At 39.5% G+C, this 19,496-nt stretch overlaps 1 protein-coding gene across 1 annotated transcript in view; it reads left to right on the forward strand.

The window, feature by feature from the left end:
- Positions 1–16,250, forward strand: part of fndc3ba (fibronectin type III domain containing 3Ba) — a 197,092-nt gene extending 180,842 nt beyond the window's left edge. Inside the window, exons 25-27 of the mRNA XM_088354092.1 lie at positions 2,032–2,198; positions 5,323–5,450; positions 9,313–16,250. Of these exons, the coding sequence (XP_088210218.1) occupies positions 2,032–2,198; positions 5,323–5,450; positions 9,313–9,633 (616 nt within the window). The 3' untranslated portion in view covers positions 9,634–16,250. The remainder of the gene's footprint in view (positions 1–2,031; positions 2,199–5,322; positions 5,451–9,312) is intronic.
- The last annotated feature ends 3,246 nt before the right edge of the window (positions 16,251–19,496 follow it).

Genomic DNA, 19,496 nt, shown 5'->3' on the forward strand with positions numbered 1-19,496 from the left:
CAGGACCCACCCGCATAATATTTCTCAGTTTTATTGGGAAGAAGGGAAAGGAGCACACACACGATCTGGAGATCACTGGTCGCGGGGAGTAGGTTGCTCAGACGCGGAAGTGGGTCTTCCGTGGCGAGCGATGGCGGTGTCAGGAACGGAAAAAAACGAGTCAGTAGCCGGCATAGAAGAGCAAAAACGTGATCGGGATTGGAAACAAGTCAGAAGCCAGGAGAGGAGAGTAGACGTGGTTGAGATCAAAAAACGGATCGTTATTCGGGGCGGGAGAGCAGACGTGGTCTTGTTTAAAACAGATCCTAACGAGAGACTAACAGGGGCAAAAAAAAAAAACAGGACAGGCGAAACAGAGCTTGCAGTGTAAAAACAGATTCGCAGACGGATCGACAAAAGGGGACTGACAGGACACACTTTAAATACTGACAAGGAGCCAATCTGTCAACAAGCTGCAGCTGGCGCCACACAGGCGGGGCCAATTGGGCGCCATGGCAACCGTGACACTTATATAAGTCGCAAAAGTCCAAATAACAGACTTTTAAAAAAACACGACTTACAGTTTGGAAAATATGATGATAGAAACTTTGAGGAGAAAAAGAACAACAGACTATCAGGATAAAGCGGCAAAAAAATAATTGCGATGTAGAGCTTGGAGAACTGGCCTAAATTATAATAACACATACACTCCCCGACTTAAACGTCAAACGGTAGATACTAACATTCGGGGTGTTGAAAATATCCGGACATTGCTGTAAATTAGATTTTGTACTGTTTGCACCTGTCAGAACTAGAACAGGATCAGGATCCAATCGCGTGACGTTCTCACACAAGCCTTTATTTTACGGGAAATGGGGAGTCATGCACGTTAGGTAGCTGGTCTGGCGTGGAAAGACTGGAAGCCAGAGACCGACGAGACCGATTACAATTGCCCGAGTTGATATCGGACATATGAGGTCGATACCGGACAGGAAAGATAACGGATCAGGATATCGAAAATTAACTGGAGAAGCTAGACGGGAACAAAAACTGGAGAAAAAAAATAAACGGGACAAAAACAGATGGAAACTAACCTGGAACCCGATATTAAACAGGACAACAATAAACGGGAACAATAGCGGATTGGAGATATCACAGGAAAACAGGAGTCAGAACCCACGTCTTGTGGGGCAGAAGTTTGTTTGACGGGCTGAAACTGAAGCAAGAGAGTGCTGAGCTTTATATAAACAGAAAGTCAAATCCCTCAACGAGCCGCAGCTGGCACCACACGGGCGGGGCTTATTGGGCACAATGGCAGCCGTGACACACACGGGTGGGGCCAATTGGGCGCCATGGCAACCATGACAGCACCTTTTTCCGAGTAGAGGACAGTACTGTAGTGCTTCTTTCCGCCGTGTGGCGCTGTGAGAGGTCACTCAGCATCCACCCTGAAGAAAAAAATCAGCTTCCTCTTCCTAGTTCGTGTGTAAACAATTCTATACTGTATCTCCAGCTAAGAACTTTGACATTTTGATTTTTTAATGTCTCGTGCATCCGTTCAATAAGGTTGGTGTAAAGTGTAAAGAATAGGCGAGCCGTTTCTTTTGAAATGAAAGTGGAATAAGAAAGCTTGATGCGGTTGAGAAAATGGTTGGATCGCTTTTTGGATCGTCCGGAACCTAACATGTCCGTAAGCAGGGCAGCGTCTGTAATGCAATGAAAAAAGAAGAGTGGATCATAACAATAGTGCAATGAAAAGAAGTGCATTAACATTTAGCAGCAACAATTAAAAAAAAACAAATAAGTCACAATCTACTGTATTTTCCAGACTATAAGTCGCTCTGGACTATAAATCTTACCAGCTAAAAATGTCATTTTTAAGAAGGAAAAACCATACATATGTCGCACTGGAGTATAAGTCGCACCCAAGCCCAAACTATGAAAAAAACTGTGTCTTATATTTTTGAAAATCCGGCAATTAATGTGTTATAAGCGACAATTACGCGTTATACACGTATGTGTGGTTGAAATCCTCTTTCTATTGTGCCACAGGTTCCTGACCATCTACCGGGGCCCGAGTCACACTTATAAGGTCCAACGACTGACGGAGTTCAGCAGCTACACCTTCAGAATACAGGCCACCACCGAGGCCGGGGAGGGCCCCTTCTCAGACTGCCAGACTTTCACCACCACCAAGTCCGTGCCCCCTGCCCTCAAAGGTAAATCTCACTCGACTATTTCCGGGGTTTATACAGGTGCTTGAAATCCTTGAAAATGTTAGTGTTGTGTTTTCAGGAATTGAAAAGTGCTTGGATTTTAGGTGTGGTGGTTGTTAATGCTTTTACGTTTTTTGCCATGTTTCTCAACAAGTCTGCTCGAAAATTTATTTCTGGTGGCTTGCTTTGCCGTTGCGTTTCTCTTTCCCTCGTTATTAACGCCACCTGGCATTAGTTTGTGCGGTATTCTCTTGTGCATCCAAGAGGACTACACCTTAAAGCACATGTGTCAAACAGGCGGCCCGCGGGCCATTTCAGGCCCGCTCAGGGATTGAATCCGGCCCGCAAGACAACACTCAGAGAAGCGCAAGAGAAAAACAAGCTGCAGGTTGAAATATGTCAACTTGATGTTGCCAAAGCTAGGTTCCTCGAACAAAGACACTGTACTTGTATTTATTTCTCTCTCTCTCTTTTCCACCCCTTTTCTCCCACTCCCTGTCCTTGTCCCTTTCACTCTCTGTGTCTCTCTTTTTCTCTTCCTTTGTTGCTCTTTGTCTCTTTCCCTCTCTGTCTTTTTAACTTTTTTTGCTCTAACTTCCTTTTTTCCTTTTCTCTCTTTTCTCTTTCTCTCTTCCTACCCTTTGCGCTTTCTTTTCTCTTTTCTCTCCTTCTGTCTTTCTATTTCTCTTTGGATTTATTTCTTCCTCTCCCTTTCTTTTCCCCCTCTCTCCCGACTTTTTATCTCTCTTGTTTCTCACGCTCTCTCCCTCTCTCTTTTTCTTTCTTTGTCCCGCCCTCTCTCCTTTTCCCTCCCTCTTTCTCTTACTTCATTATCTCTCTTTTTCTTTCTCTTTAATCAACTAGTCCGGCCCCCGACAGAAAGTTTGTTCTATCGTGTGGCCTCCGAGTTAAAATGAGTTTGACACCCCTGCCTTAGAGGGAAACATGAACAGGGTTTCTTCAGGTGCTTGAAATCTTTGAAAATCCTTGAATATTAATGTTTGTTTTTCGAGCTCAGGAAAATGCTTGAATTTTGGATGAAGTCCTTGAAAGTGCTTGAAATGGTTGCCATTGCCATGTTTCTTGGCAGTCTGACGCAATAAATGAAGACAACTTTTTTGGAAAGTCTTGTAAAATATGGTGTTGTCATGTGAAAGTCCCCTACTGGTTGCACCAAATAGGACAGCTCTATTTAGAAAACTGACTCTTTTGGCTCGGCTCATTTGGCTTAGCTCCCAAATGGCTCCTCAGATATATATATTTTTTTAATGATATAATATCGATAATAATTATATATTATGCACCAAATTATTTAGTCGTTAGTAAAGTTCTACGTTTCGCAGGGATCCTTGGAAAACACATGAATATGAATTAAAATAGTCACAGATGTCCCAACAAAAAATGTAAAATACAAAACAAACAAATTTAAAGTCAAACAAGAACAAAAAATCCCTTAAAATGCAAAACAATAAAATATAAATTACATATATTAACTCTTCAGTGCTATAATTAAATGATGAAATGCAAAAAACACTCTATTTAAAAAAAAAAAAAAAACTTTCTTCCTTTGAAGATACAAGAAATTTTTTAAGATGTCCTTGAAAGTGCTTGAATTTGAAAAAAGTGTAGGAACCCTGTATCAATGCAAGGATTACGGGTCGATTAGGGACACACGTAAAAAATGAAGGTAGCGTTTCCCAGTAATAAATCGTAATGGGAAGAACTTCTGTAAGCTAGCGTATTTTCCGGAACTTAAGTTCCAGTTTTTTTTTTTTATAGTTTGGCTTAAATGGGAATTGATTACCACATTATTAAATCATTCAGTTTGAAAATTTTATACTGGCACTGTATATTATTTCACATGTTATTTTCACACCAAACCACAAGAGGGCACTCTAGGCCTGTGTTGATCATTTCAACCCTTTTGTGGAAGGGACATTTTTCCAAATTGGAGTTTTTTATCGGTAAAAATAACCCCGAGGGTGAATTTTTCGTCGGGTCCAGTGATTTGGAGTGAAGCTGATAGTTTGGTAAGCTTCTTTATTCTATAGTTATCTGAGTAACTCTTAAGATGCTACGTCATTACTGTGTATTCAAGCGTGTCTAAGATACACACACATATGCTCTCTCTTTTATTTCTATTTAAAATTGTTGACATATATGTTTTAAGTATTGGTTTTCATCAAGTAAATTTCCCCCCAAAAATGCGCCTCATTGTCATGAACTGGAACATGATCAGAACCCAAATGCGTGACGTTTCTCACACAAGCCTTATATTTTATGGAAAATAGGGAGTCATGCATGTTAGGCAGCAGTCTGGCGTGGAACGATAGGAAGCCAGAGGCCGACGAGATCGATACCAATTGCCCGAGCAGATATCGGACAGATGTTGTCGATATTGTACAGGACGGGACAGACAGGATTCATTATAAAAAAGGATATCGAAATAATACAGGACAAACTAAACGGGAACGAAACTGGAAACCAATATTAAACAGAACAAAATAAACGGGAACTATACCGGACAGGAAATACCAACAGGAATCAGGACCGAGTCAAAACCTATGTCCTGCGGGGCAGAGGTTCGTTGACGGACTGGCAAAGGGAAATTGAGAGCACTGAGCTTAAATAGACGGGAAGGCAATCCGACAACGAGCTGCAGCTGGCGCCACATGGGTGGGGGCCAATTGGGCGCCATGGCAACTGTGACACTTATAATAATAATAATAATATGCTACTTATTTATGTTTTTTCCTTCTTAAGTATGCATTTTTTGGCTAGTACTCCGGAGGGACTTAATGTCTAGGGACATATTGCATTTTTACTCAACACCTATTTGGGGAACTTACACACGTATTGTTCAGATCCACAAATATATTCACGATTTGCTCAAAACCTAAAAATCATGTTTTGATAAACAATTAGAAATCGCATTTGTAAATCGTAGAGTGTCTATGGCCCTGCAAAATACATGATTTGCTGAGGATTTGGTTTTTTTTGTCATGGTACCAGAAAATGTGGAAATTTTGCTTTAAAAGTTCTTTATGAATGCTGGAATTTTGGCCATGAAAAAGGTGTACGAAGCCTTTATTCGGTGTTCTTATTATTTTGGGTTGTTTGTGGTCAGCTCCCAGGGTGCAGCAGCTTGAAGGGAACGTGTGTGAAATCAGGTGGGAGACCATCCCGGCCATGAGAGGAGACCCGGTGTGCTACGTTCTGCAGGCGGTGGCCGGCAGAGAGTCCGAATATAAACAGGTATGCACAAAGATACACAATGATATCGAATTAAGGTTTTTAAGTCTCTGAATGAAATAAAAGATGGTTTTCATTTTTAATTGTTTAATTTATCTATTTCTTTTTAATGATATTTTGTATTTATGTTGTTTTTCTGTCTTTCTCGTCTTCTGCCTACACGCCTTTGGTTCTTTAGTCACCTTTTTTCATTGCCCTCTTTATTTTCCTTGTGCTTTCTTTTCACTTTTCCTTCACTCTTTTTCTTTCCTATTTTTACTTCTTCCTTCTTCTTTCCTCTTCATTCATTTTCTTCTTCTTTTTTCTTCTTTGTTCTTGCTCATTTTTCTGCCCGCTGCTGCTATTCTTCTTCCTTCTCCTTTCTTCCTCTTCCTTCAAATTTGTTCTGCCTTTTCTCCCTTATTTTTACTTTCATCTCTCTTCTTTCTTCTTTTTCACACGCCTCTTTTCTTCCTCTTCCTTTCTTCTTTGTCTTCCTCTTCTTTCTTTTTCTCTTCTGCATATTTCTTTCTTATTAATTCTCCTATTGTTTTTTCTTCTTTGTGCTTCTTTCTTCCTTCAAGTCTTTTTCTCCTATTTTTTTCTTCCTTCTTCCTTCGTCTTTTCTCTTCTTTTTTGGTCTTCCTTTCTATTTCTTCCTTTTCCTTTTTCTTTTTTTATTCCTCACTCTTCTTTATTCTGATTTTATCCTTTTGTCTTAATCTTTGTTCTTCTTTATTCTTTCTTCCCCTTCCTTATTCCTACTTCATCCTCATTCTTCTTACTTGCTTCGACTTTATTTGTGTTTCTTTGTTTTTCCTTCTCTTAGTACTACTTGTTTCTTCTTCCCTCTTGTTTTTCTTCCATCCTCTTCTTTCTTACTACTACTTTTTTCTTCTCCTTTCTTTTTCCTTCCTCTCCCTTTGTTTTTATTCTTCTTTTCTCATTCTTCTCCCTTCCTTTTTCTTCTCCTTCCCTCTCTGTTTTCTTTTGATTTTTAGTGATCGATTTACATTATATATTTTTCCCCTCTTTTCATTCTAATACGAGGTTACAATTAATGAAAAATCATCAACCAGGAAATATATGTAAAAACAAAAATGGATGCTTTTTCCCCGTCTTCTTGACAGTCTAAACACTTGTCACAATACTTTATTCAGGAAACCAAATGATTATAATGGAGTAGTACATAAAAAGAAGGGTTCACATCTCATCATTATTGTTAAATTATATTCCCTTCAGATTATTTTGGGAGATTGCGAAAAGCTTGCAAACCAACCTACTGGAACTAACAGTTTATTGAGTATCAAATTATAAAAAAATGATATTCTCCAGGTGTTCTTACAAGATGAAAAAATCCACACGTGTGGGTTCAGTTGAGGGTAGAATTGATTCATTTGTATTCTTGGCTCGCTTCCTTTTTCTTAATGTCTTCGGGGGGGCGCTGAAAAAAATAGGTGTGTATTGATCGATGGACAACACACACTGCGGTGGCAGTTTTGAAAAGCCGATCATTTTCCGTTTAAGTGTGGCCGCAGTTTTCGGATCGATGGCTCAAAAAACGCTGCAACTGCAGTGTGGTTGAGAAAAAGAGAGGATTACAGTATCTTGAGTTGTGTACTCGTGTCCATATAATGCCCATTCTTGAATAAATAATAATAGAGGTTGCTCCAAGTCATCCATTTCATGGCTTATAGTCGCTTCAAATAGTTGTTAGCCTAGCCGCTAGTAGTAGCCTTCTCCTAGACGCAACCCGAGTCTCTTCTGGAACCCGATAATAATCCACGAAGCACCGGCTGGTGATTACAATTTTGTTACGCTCTTCTGACTTTCCTAAAAATCCGGTTTAATTGGTGAATAATCTAAGCTAGCGGTCGCAGTTCTTACTAGTTTATTTTCAGTCAGAGACGTTGAGTACGCATGGCCACCCTGGCTGTTTAACAGACAGCATACAGCACAGTCGGGCACACAGAAAGTTACACCCAGTCCACAATGAGCACCCTCCCTAATCCATTCCAGTGGCGTGTTGTCTAACAGAACACATTGCACGGTACAATATCAATGACAATAAATCAGTTCAGTTCAAAATACGCGAAGGAGTGAACCAGTTATAAACGAAGCGCCAAGTTTCGAGGTGGTCTTTGTATACTACTCCTTGTGTGATTAAGGACTATACAAATAAACGTGACTTGACTTGACAATCCATCCATTTGTGAAATTCTTGTCCAAATTGCCAACAGTTCAAACGATATAGCACCATCTGGTGGATGGTTGTGGAATTGCATCCAAAAGTCGTGCCCACAAAGATGGAAATAACTATGGGTTTATTGTATTGTAAGGTTGTTCCATTGCTAAAAATTCAAACTCGATATTGAAAGCTAGGAGAATAATCGATACTATTTATTATACTGCAAGGCGGGGAAGAAAAAAGGGGAAAAAAGGCATAAAACCTTTTTATTATTAAGAAAAATAAAAGGAACACCGGATGATAAAGAAAACGTTTATAAATGAATTATAAATGATTACCTGTAGTTATTAAGAGAGACGATTAATACATGTTTAAAAAACAATGGTATAAGGTATTTACATTTTTTAAAATGCCTAAAAATTGGAAAAAAAATATTTGCACAATTATTTTAGACAGGCAAAACATCAATAGGAACCAAAGAAGATGTAGATAAACGCAAAAAAGCACAAAGACAACCGCTCTTTGGTGTTTCTGATGATAAATCGGACTTTGAAAGACATTAAATGAATACATTGTGAATTTTATGGAGGTATGGTGTTCATAGTTTACGTTATCAATGAATTATTCTAATTATGGCCGCACCTATTTAACGTTTGTCACTTTCAATGATTAGTTTGAGGTGAGAAGTAGTAAAACAGAATTATTTACAGATTTTTTTTTTTAAAAACTAAGGGTCCAAGCCAGACCCCATCAAAATTTCGGGTGGACTCGGGCCTAAAAAGTCAATCATTACGTCCGGGTTGAGTTTCTCTCTTGCTGACTTTTAAATAAAATTAATATGTTTATATAAATGTTTAGGGCAGCACGGTGGCGCAGTGGTTAGCGCTTGTGCGGCACAGTTCATGTCATGTCAACCTGTCGTGGGTTCAAATTCAACTCCAGACTTCCTGTGCGGAGTTTGTATGTTCTCCCCGTGCTTGCGTGGGATTCCTCCGGGCACTCCGGTTTCCTCCCACGTTCCAAAAACATGCATTTTAGGTGAATTGGCCGGTCCAAATTGTCCGTAGGTGTGAATGAGCGAATGAGTTGTCTGTCCCTGTGTGCCCTGCGATTGGCTGGCAACCAGTTCAGGGTGTCCTCTGCCCACTGCCCGGAGATGGCTGGGATGGGCTCCAGCCCCCCGCGACCCTAATGAGGATAAGCGGTACGGCTATTGAGATGAGATATAAATGTTTACGAAAACAAAACTTGTATGACGGGCCATCACGGTTCTGCTTTGTCTCCCCGCCTCTATCTCTCTCTAAGTGCCGCGCTAGATTCTCAAGGAATTATAGCTGCTGTGATTTATGGCCCAATTCTCAACCTGCCAAAATGACGAAAGGCCTTAAAATGATGGAAAATTGCCGATTGATGTAAATTCTGCAGACAAAAAATATAAAAGATGTATATGTTTATACAGTCTTGTTTAACTTCAGTTTTGTTGGGAAATACAGGCTTTATTTGTTATCATGAAGCACCTCTCCTCCTCCCGAGTCCTCGTTTGCTCCGGGCTCGGTCCTTTAAATCGAGTGAATTGGTCGGGCTCGGGCTTTAATACTTACGGGCCTGGGTGAGGTCGGGCTGGATTTTTGAGGCCCGATCTTCCCTCCAATCCCCACTCTACAGGAATAAATACAGTAACCGATCGTTTTGCAACAGGTGTTCAAGGGCGAGGATGGCTCCTTCCAGCTCTCGGGCCTGGGGGCCAACTCCGACTACCGCTTCCGGGTGGGGGCCTGCCGTCGTTGCCAGGACTCGGGCCAGGAACTTTGCGGGCCCTTCAGCCCTTCCTCCCAGTTCACGCTGCGACGCCAGGAGGCGACCACGCCCGGCGGGGCGTCGATGGGATCCTGCGTGGGCCGGGGTGCGGCAACCAGCATCCTCTCGAGCGACGAGCCCCTCGCCGCTCTCATCGTTTGCGCCTTCGCCGGCCTGGCCTTCCTCATCGCCTTCTTTCTGCAGTACTTCTTCATGAAGTGAGGGAATTTTTTTCTTTTTTTTCTTCTTTTTTTTACACGACAGGATAGAAAGAGAAAGCGTAACCCAAGAGAGACTTTTTGCTCACAGATTGTCGGAAAACAAACAATCGAGACGTTCTTCTTCAATGTTTTCATCCGGGAGCCTTAAAATAGCCTTTTTTTCTATTCCATTAGAGCAGTGGTCGGCAACGGTTGGTGCCGGGCCGCACGGGGAGAAAAAAATAGGTGCCCCTGCTTTTTGCTTATACTGAATTTTTTCGTATATCCCATCCTAAAAAAGAAATAGAAAAACTCAGTTTGTGAGGTTTCACGGTGGTTGCCGTATTTGAGCAGGGGTTGATCGGTCGCCGACCACTTTCGCGCAACCTCGGATGCAACGGGAATCGAACCCAGATTGCGGAAGTGATGACGTAGGAAATGCATTCGAATTGAATTTCCATCCATCCATTATCTGCACTGCTTATCCTCAGTAAGGTGGATTTTATCTCATCATCAATATTTTTACTCACAGTACCACCTTGTCTTGCCCTTTTTATCTTCAAGACGTGATTGCTCAATCGTTATACAGCCTTGTTTTGTTAATGCTACCTGTTCATCCATTTGATTTGAATTTTATTTCATAGTATACTTTAATTGTTTTAGATTTTATTTTTAATTTTATCGTTTGTTAATGCTACATCCATCGCAGCCTGGTCATCCTGGAAGGGGGATTTTCCTCATGCTGAGGTTTTTGATTTTTTTTCCTTGCCCTCATGCAGGTTTTAGATCAGGGGATGGTGTAATATTGGGCTGTAGTTTGCATAGCCTGTAGTCTGTGCAGCCCTTTGAGACACCTTGGGATTAAGGGCTATAATAAACCTGACTTGACTTGAACTCATTCCCATTTTGCTCCATTACATCGTTCTATACGTGGCAGTGTAATGGATCGTTATGAGAATGAGTGCAGACCAAACAATGTCGTACAACGATCGACCAGTGTACGACTTTCTCTCGCCTTTTTTTTATTTCAAAAGCGCACGCGATTGTGATTAGTCAATCGCTGCACAACGTTGTTTTGGCTGAACTCCTTCCCATGATGCTAGAATATGGCGCCACGTTGTACACTGCAGTAAGAGGGCATTAACATGAAAATGTCAACCCATGTTTGACCCATCACGTGCACTTTCAAGGTAAAAAAGGAAAGACAAGGTGGTACTGTGAGTGAAAATAGTGTGCCTATGAGATCAAACTGAATGCCTATTCCTATGTCATCCATAGTGGTCTAGTAATATCACAGTCCTGTTATCATTATTATTAATGGGCGGGGTCACGAGAATATTATAGAAAACGCTCCGCGGTACAGAAAACGTTGCCGACCACTGCATTAGAGGACATGTATACTTCTGGTCGGTTGCCTTACTGTTTTGCTTTTTGTATTATTACGTTTGCTGCAGTCTTTATCCACTCAGCCCAATTCTATTGTCGACATTCAAAGCTTTAGCCGCACGTCATGGATGAAACAGAAAACATTTTCCGCTTCTTAATGCTTTCCAAAGTGATGCAATCCTCGTGTGATGTAAGATGCTGCTATCCTGTGTTTTTTTTGTCATATTTAGAACTGAAACCCGGTTATCTAATATAAATGTATATCTTTATAAATGCACACGTACGTGATCGAAATTAGATGGTAGTAGCCGTGATGGACAGGTTAGGACGGGCCCATTCCGGATGAGATCGGAAGCCGATCGGGGCATTAAACTGGAGCCCGGATTTCACGCGGTCGCTCCGCTAAACGGCCGCACCACAACACCGCTTCTGCCTTTTATGAACCCCTCGGTCCTGAACATTCCCTGGTTATGCGTCAGTTCCCTCTCTCAATCACTGCCCCCGCTGTGAAATTCACGCAAAGATCCTGCAAAATTTGTGCAACATTCAAACGGTTATAACTGAGCTTGCATTTCACACAGAGAAGTGAAGAAAAATCCTTGATATCGACTTCGCAATTGGAAAGGGCTTTAGAACTTTCACACAGAGATCCTGCTCAACTTTGCCTTCTACACATCCTTATATGCCCCGCCACACCCCTAATCGTCCCACCCCAACATTTGTCAGCACCCTCTCTAACATTCTGCCCCCCACTGTGAAATTCCTGCTAGCGCGGATTAAAGTTTCACACAGAGATCCTAAAAGATCGGTGCAACAATTGTTGGTCTTACCAGTGAAGAAAAATCCTAGATTTCAACTTTTGCACTTCCTCACAAAGATCCTGCGCAACTTAGCTTTGTACACATCCCCTACTCCCCCTCCCCCCTCCCCAAAATGCCTGAGCACCCTCTCTAGATCACTAGCCCCACTCCTGCCATGTCAAGTTTCACACAGAGATCCTGAAAAATGGGTGCACAGTTTGAACTGTTAAGCTATCCTTGCATTTCAAATGGAGATCAGTGATGAAAAATCGCAGATTATTCGCAATCGGAAAGGGCTTTTTTTTTACACTTTCACACAGAGATCCAGCTCAACCTAGATAGATTTTTGAACCCCCTAATCTTCCCATGCACCAAACACCCCCTCTCAATTACTCACCCCACTTTTAAATTCCTGCTAGCCTGAAATAATTTCACACAGAGATCTTTCAAAAGTGGTGCAACATTAAAATTGTTAAACTGCTTGCATATCACGCAGAGACCAGTAATTTAAAAAAAAAAATCCCTGGATTTTCACTTTGGGGTGGAAAGGGCTTTTGGACTTCCACACAGAGATCCTGTTCAGCTTTGCTTTTCACACATAACCCAGCTAAGATGAGATATCGCCGCTGATGGTCATAAAAAGTAAAAATGCCGGAAAAAATGACAAAATCGAAGATCCATCTCTCCTATAGTAGCTATTTCCCTGTCTGAAAGGTCAACAAATGAAAAATCGGTCCATTTTTGGAAGTTGAAGCTAACCCTTGCCTTTTTTCCCCTGCAACCCAACCGAATATCATTTTTTGATATCTCAATTCTCTACAAATAGCAAGCGGGCATTTTAAGCACCATTCCTCCAATCACCACAAAGCCAAGGTACACAGCCCAAAGAGATCACCCCGACCCGTATAAAATGGAGTCCTGCACATGAGGCCTGTAACGTACCTCAGGGAATAATGGAGAAAAAAAAGAAAAGAAATGTCCATTAACCCTCCTGTTAGGTTGGTTTCTCAGGAATGCTAATGTTGCACCCAGGTCAATTAAACCCAGGCTATATTTAATGATAAACCCGATGAACATTATTGATATTAAAAAGTTACCATTGAGGATATAATGGATGAAGCTTCATCATTAAATACTATTTGTTGCTTTTCAAAATGGGCCAGTTTGACCCGTGCTATGTTCGTCCCATTAAAACTTCAGATAACAAATCAAAGCTCACGTTTTCCAATACAATAATATACAGTATCACAAAATACATAAAAATGGGTCAATTTGACCCAGGTTTTTTTTGGGGGGCTCTATCATCAGCACCCCAACATCTGATAAAATTACATAATATAAAACTATAAATTTCTAGTTGTTAGTTACAGATTAAAATGTGTTATATCGTGACAGGCTGCGTAAAAATCAGGACGCTGAATTGGATGTTTAACCGAATTGGGTCAATCTGACCCAGGGTTCCTTTTTGTTTCATTAGCACCCCAACATGATATTTAATATAAAACTATATATTAGTATTTGTTACACCTCAAACATGTTAAACCGTCGTAGGCTGCGTAAAAATGAGGACGCTGATTTGGCTCTTTAACAATTAAAAGGGTCAATCTGACCCAGGCTTTTTGCCAATTCAAATGCACCCCAACAACTAATTAAAGCTCATGATTTTAATACAAAACAATACATTTGTAGTGGTTAAACGTTAAAATGTGTAAAATCGAAGCTGGCTGTGTATAAATGAGGACGCGGAATTGTTTTTTTTTTTTCCGACAAAAAAATGGGTCAATTTGACCCAAGTCTTTTTGGGTGTTTTCGTTAGCACTCCAACAAGTAATCAACGTTTATTTTATTTCAATTAAAATGTAGTTGTTTAACTTTAAAATCTGTCAACTTGACAGGCTGTGTAAGAATGAGAGCGCTGAATTTGATTTTCAACATAAATATGGGTCATTATGACCCATGCTTTTTTTTTTTTGCTGTTTTATTACCTCTCCAAAAACTGTTTGAAGCTTATGATTTTAATACAAAACTATAAATTTGTAGTTGTTGAATTTTAAATTGTCCAAAAAATTGTCAGTTCAAACTAATTTTTTAACTTATAAACGTAAATGAAATGAAATGAAATGATCTGCATTTAAATAGCGCTTTTCAAGTTAATGACTTCCTGAAGCGCTTTACAATGTGCTCCACATTTCCCAATAGCGGACTTGCAGCCATGTAAGGCGCTAACCTGCTTATTGGGGGTATTAGGGGTTCAGTGTCTTACCCGAGGACACTTCGACATGTAACACGGACGAGCCGGGATTCGAACTGGGATCCCTTGATCCCAAGACGAGCGCTCTATCTCCTGAGCTACTGCCACCCCTTAGTAGTGTATTAAGGTTCAAAGGTTATCAACAGTTTGGGTCAATTGGACCCGAAATGTAGTAAAAAATTCCAAAAAGCATCCAGTAAAAATATTGTGCTTGGATATATATATATATATGATTCGCGAAAACAATTTTATCTCAGTTGAAATTGGGTCATTTTGACCCGCAAAATAACAGGAGGGTTAAATAAAAGAGCCCCATCGCCTCTCCGTTACTGACGCCATTCTCACTTCTTGTCGTCTTTTTTCCGCTTTTCTGCATTTACGTCCTATTTCGGATGCCGTGCCTTGTCAACATTTGCGTGGTTTACTCGCTCAAATACCTTTTTTTTGTTTGCCAAAGTCGATCGGAAAATGATAGTACAGTTTTTAGGGGGTAGTTTTTTTTTGTTTTTTTAATTTATACTATATATTTGCATACAGTACTTTACAATGCCAATTACAGTGCAATCTTCATTTATTTATTGGTTAAAAAAAGATTAAGAGACAAGTGTAGTTATATACTAATTTTTCTTCTTCTACTACTTCCTCGTAGCATGTTTTTTTTTGTATGTTAGAACAATTTTTAAGGCCAGCATTCCTTATCACTAGGTAACCATTTTGAGTACTTTTTGCAGTTGTTGGGATCCCGCAGTTATAAAAACATGTAACCAAATACATATGTACTTTTATTTCGTGGTTGTTTTTATTTCATCTCTTGTTTTTTGGGCCACACTCGGCTGAGTCGTCGTCTTTTGATGCTTAGAGACATGTAGCAAAGACAAATGTCCCTGCCTTTGGCTTTTTTTCTTTTCGTTATAATGAAGCTTCTGTGTGTTTTTATTTTGAAAAGCCAAAGTGCGGGCTTCACTCGATATTTTGACCAAGAGTTTCTGTGATTTTTGGTAACGACGCATTATTATTATTATTGTTACTCTTACTCTCTGAAAAAGACAAAAAACATTAACTTGATCTGTGATTATGCTTTTCAATATTACCTTTTGATTTATGGTTTTTTGTTTTTTTTTTTAGCGAAACAAAATGTGCCATTGTTTAATAATGTCGCCCCCTAGAGGAGAGGAGGTCCCGGAAAGCTCAAAACAATCACAAAAGCGACCAGCGCAGGCAAGTTTATTATTGACGAGTTCTTGTCCGGCGTAGCGAGTAGTAGTGAGTGTTTTTCTATCCAGTATATAAATATATATTTTATTTTTTTGTTGCTAAGAGATGATATACAGTACAGAGATATCTATAGAGCTATAGAGGTGATAAGTACATTTACGACTAACATAAGTTGAAGCACTTTTATATCACCACGAGCGTTATTAGTCTTGGGCGGGGCTTGTATTGATCAAAACACTACTGCCAGTTCCTCCATCTTTCCCCGTGTGGCGTTTAGGGAACACATAAACGTAGGACCATATGAACCGGAGCAGGTGAACTTCATTTTGCATCCTAGAAACGTTTTAGGGAGTGTGTCAAGCATTAAACGTACCGAGCAGGAAATTTGCTATGATTACGTTTGCCTTTTTATTACTACTGCGAGGAGCGATACAGTAAAATAAAGGGTAATAGAAGCTTTTTCTACACTTTAAACATTAAAGGGGCAGTGTGTACCATTGGATGTTGCTGTAATGTGTAATGCAATGGAAAACAAATGCTAAAAGTACATGGGAGAATCCAATACGGTGACCCACTGTGACCAAAAAGCATTTTTTTTTTTTATGCCCCGAATGTTTTGGGGTAACCGTAGCAACAATCATGTCAGCTCCCTTTCGTTAAGGCGCCTGTCATTTAAATGACATGTTCTTGGTATGCGACTGTTTTTAAAAAAAGACTTGTTTTTTATGATAGTTCACGTGCTTTTGCTCATTTTTAGATCAATACTGTTTTTTATTTTTAATGAATGAAGGGTTTGGTTTTTTCAACCACCAGGTCGCTTTAAATAATACACACTGCCCCTTTAAGAAAACATACACCACAGAAATGTTTATACGTCTTTCTTTTTAGTCACGTACCTGTTTATGCCTCCGTATTTGAACATATTGCGTAACGTTCAACCAAAAAGTTGGATGCACACAAAATAAATTTTACATTTGCGAGTGTCAAGTCAAGTCATGTTTATTTGCGCCTTAATCACAGGAAGTCTCAAAAGGGTTGTAAAGACTACAGACAGTTATTACACTATCCCCTGATCTAAAAGCTACATGAGGGCAAGGGAAAACTCAAAACTTCCGCGTGAGGAAGGACAAAAAAACCTTGAAAGGACCGCACATGCTCGGAAAACGCTGCTCTGCTAGTGATCCCAAGAGCCAAGAAGAACTCCACATGTTCGAGAGCGTTCTCTGGTGCTTTGGAACGCTCTGCTCACTGCAGCCTAGGAGGGGGATTACCTCATGTGCGGCCCCTTCCCAAGGTTTTTTTTTTTTCTTTTTCCTCATGTTGTTTCAGCTCCAAAAACTACTTTCGTCCTGTATGTTGAAAAACAAATAATAACACACAAATTCGACTGTTATACTCCGAAAATATGAAGCATCGTATATGCCGGAAACATGCATCTTTTACGAAAACTATCAAATATTCAAAACTAGCATCCTCTCCGAAAACTACCTTCTTCTTCATCACTAAAAATGGTTGATGTCTTTGATGCTAAAAACAGAAACCAGTAATTTTTATTTACATACCTGTTCATCCCTTTTCCCCTTCCATATTTGAACAGACTATTAACTTTAAACTAGGAAATGGCATGAGAAGAATAAAATCAAATTTTGCATTAGCGTGTGTTGTTGTAACGCCAAAAACTACCGCCGTGCGTCGAAAAACTAGCATTGTTTACCACATAAAAACTACCGATAATGCCCAAGTCTGTACTGTTACTCTGAAAAACCAGCATATTTTACTATGAAAACTAACATCTACGCTAGAAATGTTCAACATTGGAGCCTTCTCCACAAACTAGCAACTTCTTCGTCTTTTATACTAAAAACTGAAACAATTTGTACCAGAACATGACCTGTTTTTGCCTTTTCCACTTCCATATTTGAATGTATTGTATTGTAATTTTTAACCTAAATATGCAAAAAAAAACGATCTTACATTTGTGTGTGTCAACCTATCCCCAAAAACCGTTGTACGTCGAAAAACTAGCATTGTTTTCCTTGCAATAACTAATAACGTAGCACAATACTAGATTGTTACACTTTGAAAACAAGAAGCATCGTATATACCCAAAAACTAGCATCTAGTTCCAAACTGGTTTCTTCTCTGAAAACTAGCTTCTTCTTCGTCATTGAAAACTGTGGTCGTCTTTGATGTTTTACTGGTACATTTTTATTTACATGCTTGTTTATGCATTTTCCCCTACCTTATTCGAACGGAATAATAACCATTAACTTAGAAATAAAATGTGAAAAATAAAACACTATTTTACCTTTGCGTGTGCCGTTGCAACTCCAATAACTAGCGTTGCTTTGTATATAAAAAAACGAGCATTGTTTTTACATGTAAAAACTATTAATAATGCGTAAGACGAGACTGTTATTCTCTGAAAACAATAAGGATCGTATTTTCGGAAAGCTAGCATATTTTACTCCGAAAACTAGCCGCTTCTCCGATAACTAGCTGCTTTGTCAACTTGTTGTCTTTTATGCTGATAACGCAAAAAAATTGTACCCTTAAGTTGTTATTTACGTACATGTTAATGTCCTCCCCCTCCATATTTGAACCCCAACAAATAGCATCATCTTTTACTTTGAAAAACAAATATGAATGCGTAAGACAAGACTCCTATACTCTGAAAACATGGAGTATCGTATTTGCGGAAAACTAGCCTAATTTTTACGAAAACTAGCCGCTTCATCGTCAACTGATGTTGTTTTTTAGGCTTAAACCAGAAAAATAAATTACCAGTACATTTTATTTACGAATAATAATGCGTAAGACAAGACTATTATACTCTGAAAACAATGAGTATCGTATTTGCGGAAAATTAGCCTATTTTACTATGAAAATTAGCCGCTTTATCATCAACTGTTGTTGTCTTTTAAGCTAAAACCAGAAAAGAAAATACCAGTACATTTTTATTTACGTACCTGTAAATGACTTCGCCCCCTTCCACGGTTGAACACGTGTCATTCCATCCCCAACAAATTTACTTTGAAAAACGAATATTATTGCGTAAGACAAGACTGTTATACTCTGAAAACAAGAGTCGTATATGCGAAAAACTAGCATATTTTACTCCGAAAACTAGCCACTCTTCCGATAACTTGCTGCTTCTTCGTCAACTGTTGTTGTCTTTGATGCTAATCACGGAAACAATTTGTACCCTTAAGTTGTTATTTACGTTAATATTAATTTCCTCCCCCTCCATATTTTGAACACTCGTCGTTGCAACCCCAACAAATAGCGTTGTCTTTTACTTTGAAAAACGAATAATAATGCAAAAGACGAGACTGTTATACTCTGAAAATAGGAAGGATCATATGTTCGGAAAACTAGCATATTTTACTCCGAAAACTAGCCGCTTTTCTGCTAACTAGCTGCTTCTTCGTCAACTGTTGTTGTCTTTAATGCTAATAACGGAAATAATTTGTAGCCTTAAGATATTATTTACGTACCCCTCCATATTTGAACTCGTGTCGTTGCAACCCCAACAAATAGCGTTGTCTCTTACTTTGAAAAACGAATATAAATGCGTAAGACGAGACTGTTATACTCTGAAAACAGGAAGCCACGTATACGCTGAAAGCGAACATATTTTACACCGGAAGCTAGCATCTACGCCAAGAAATTTACCAAAAATAGTGTATTTTGCGAAAACTACAGTAGCTGGTTCTTTGTATTATCATATGCTAAAAGCGGAAACCATTTGTACCTATACATTTTTATTTACATAGCTGTCAAAGCCCCTCAATATTTGAACATAAAAATGCTGACTTTTAACCTAAAAATGGCGTATGCGATTTTATATTTGGGCTTGTCGATCCCGATCTCTCAAAAATGGCATTTTTTTTATGTCGAAAAAACTAGCATTGTTTTTCTTCCAAAATATAATAATAAAGCACAAGGCTAGACTGTTATACTTTAAAAACAAAAAGCATCAAATATCAGGGTTCGTACGGGTGCTTAAAAACCTTTGAAAATGCTTGAATTTTAGTGTTGTAATTTCAAGGTCAGGAAAATGCTTGAATTTTGGGTGAAGTGCTTGGAAATGCTTGAAATTGTTGCCATTCCTCTGGTGGCTTGTCATTTTGGCGTTGGTATGTGAAGCGCCAGCGGCCCCTGCTGTTCGTACCCAAGAGGAAAGCTCTATTTAGAAAACTGGCTCTTTTGGCTTGGATCACTTAAAAGAGC

Source organism: Urocampus carinirostris, chromosome 15, assembly GCF_059441175.1.
Source record: "Urocampus carinirostris isolate Australia breed hairy pipefish chromosome 15, RoL_Ucar_1.0, whole genome shotgun sequence".
In the NCBI taxonomy this organism is placed as follows: domain Eukaryota; kingdom Metazoa; phylum Chordata; class Actinopteri; order Syngnathiformes; family Syngnathidae; genus Urocampus; species Urocampus carinirostris.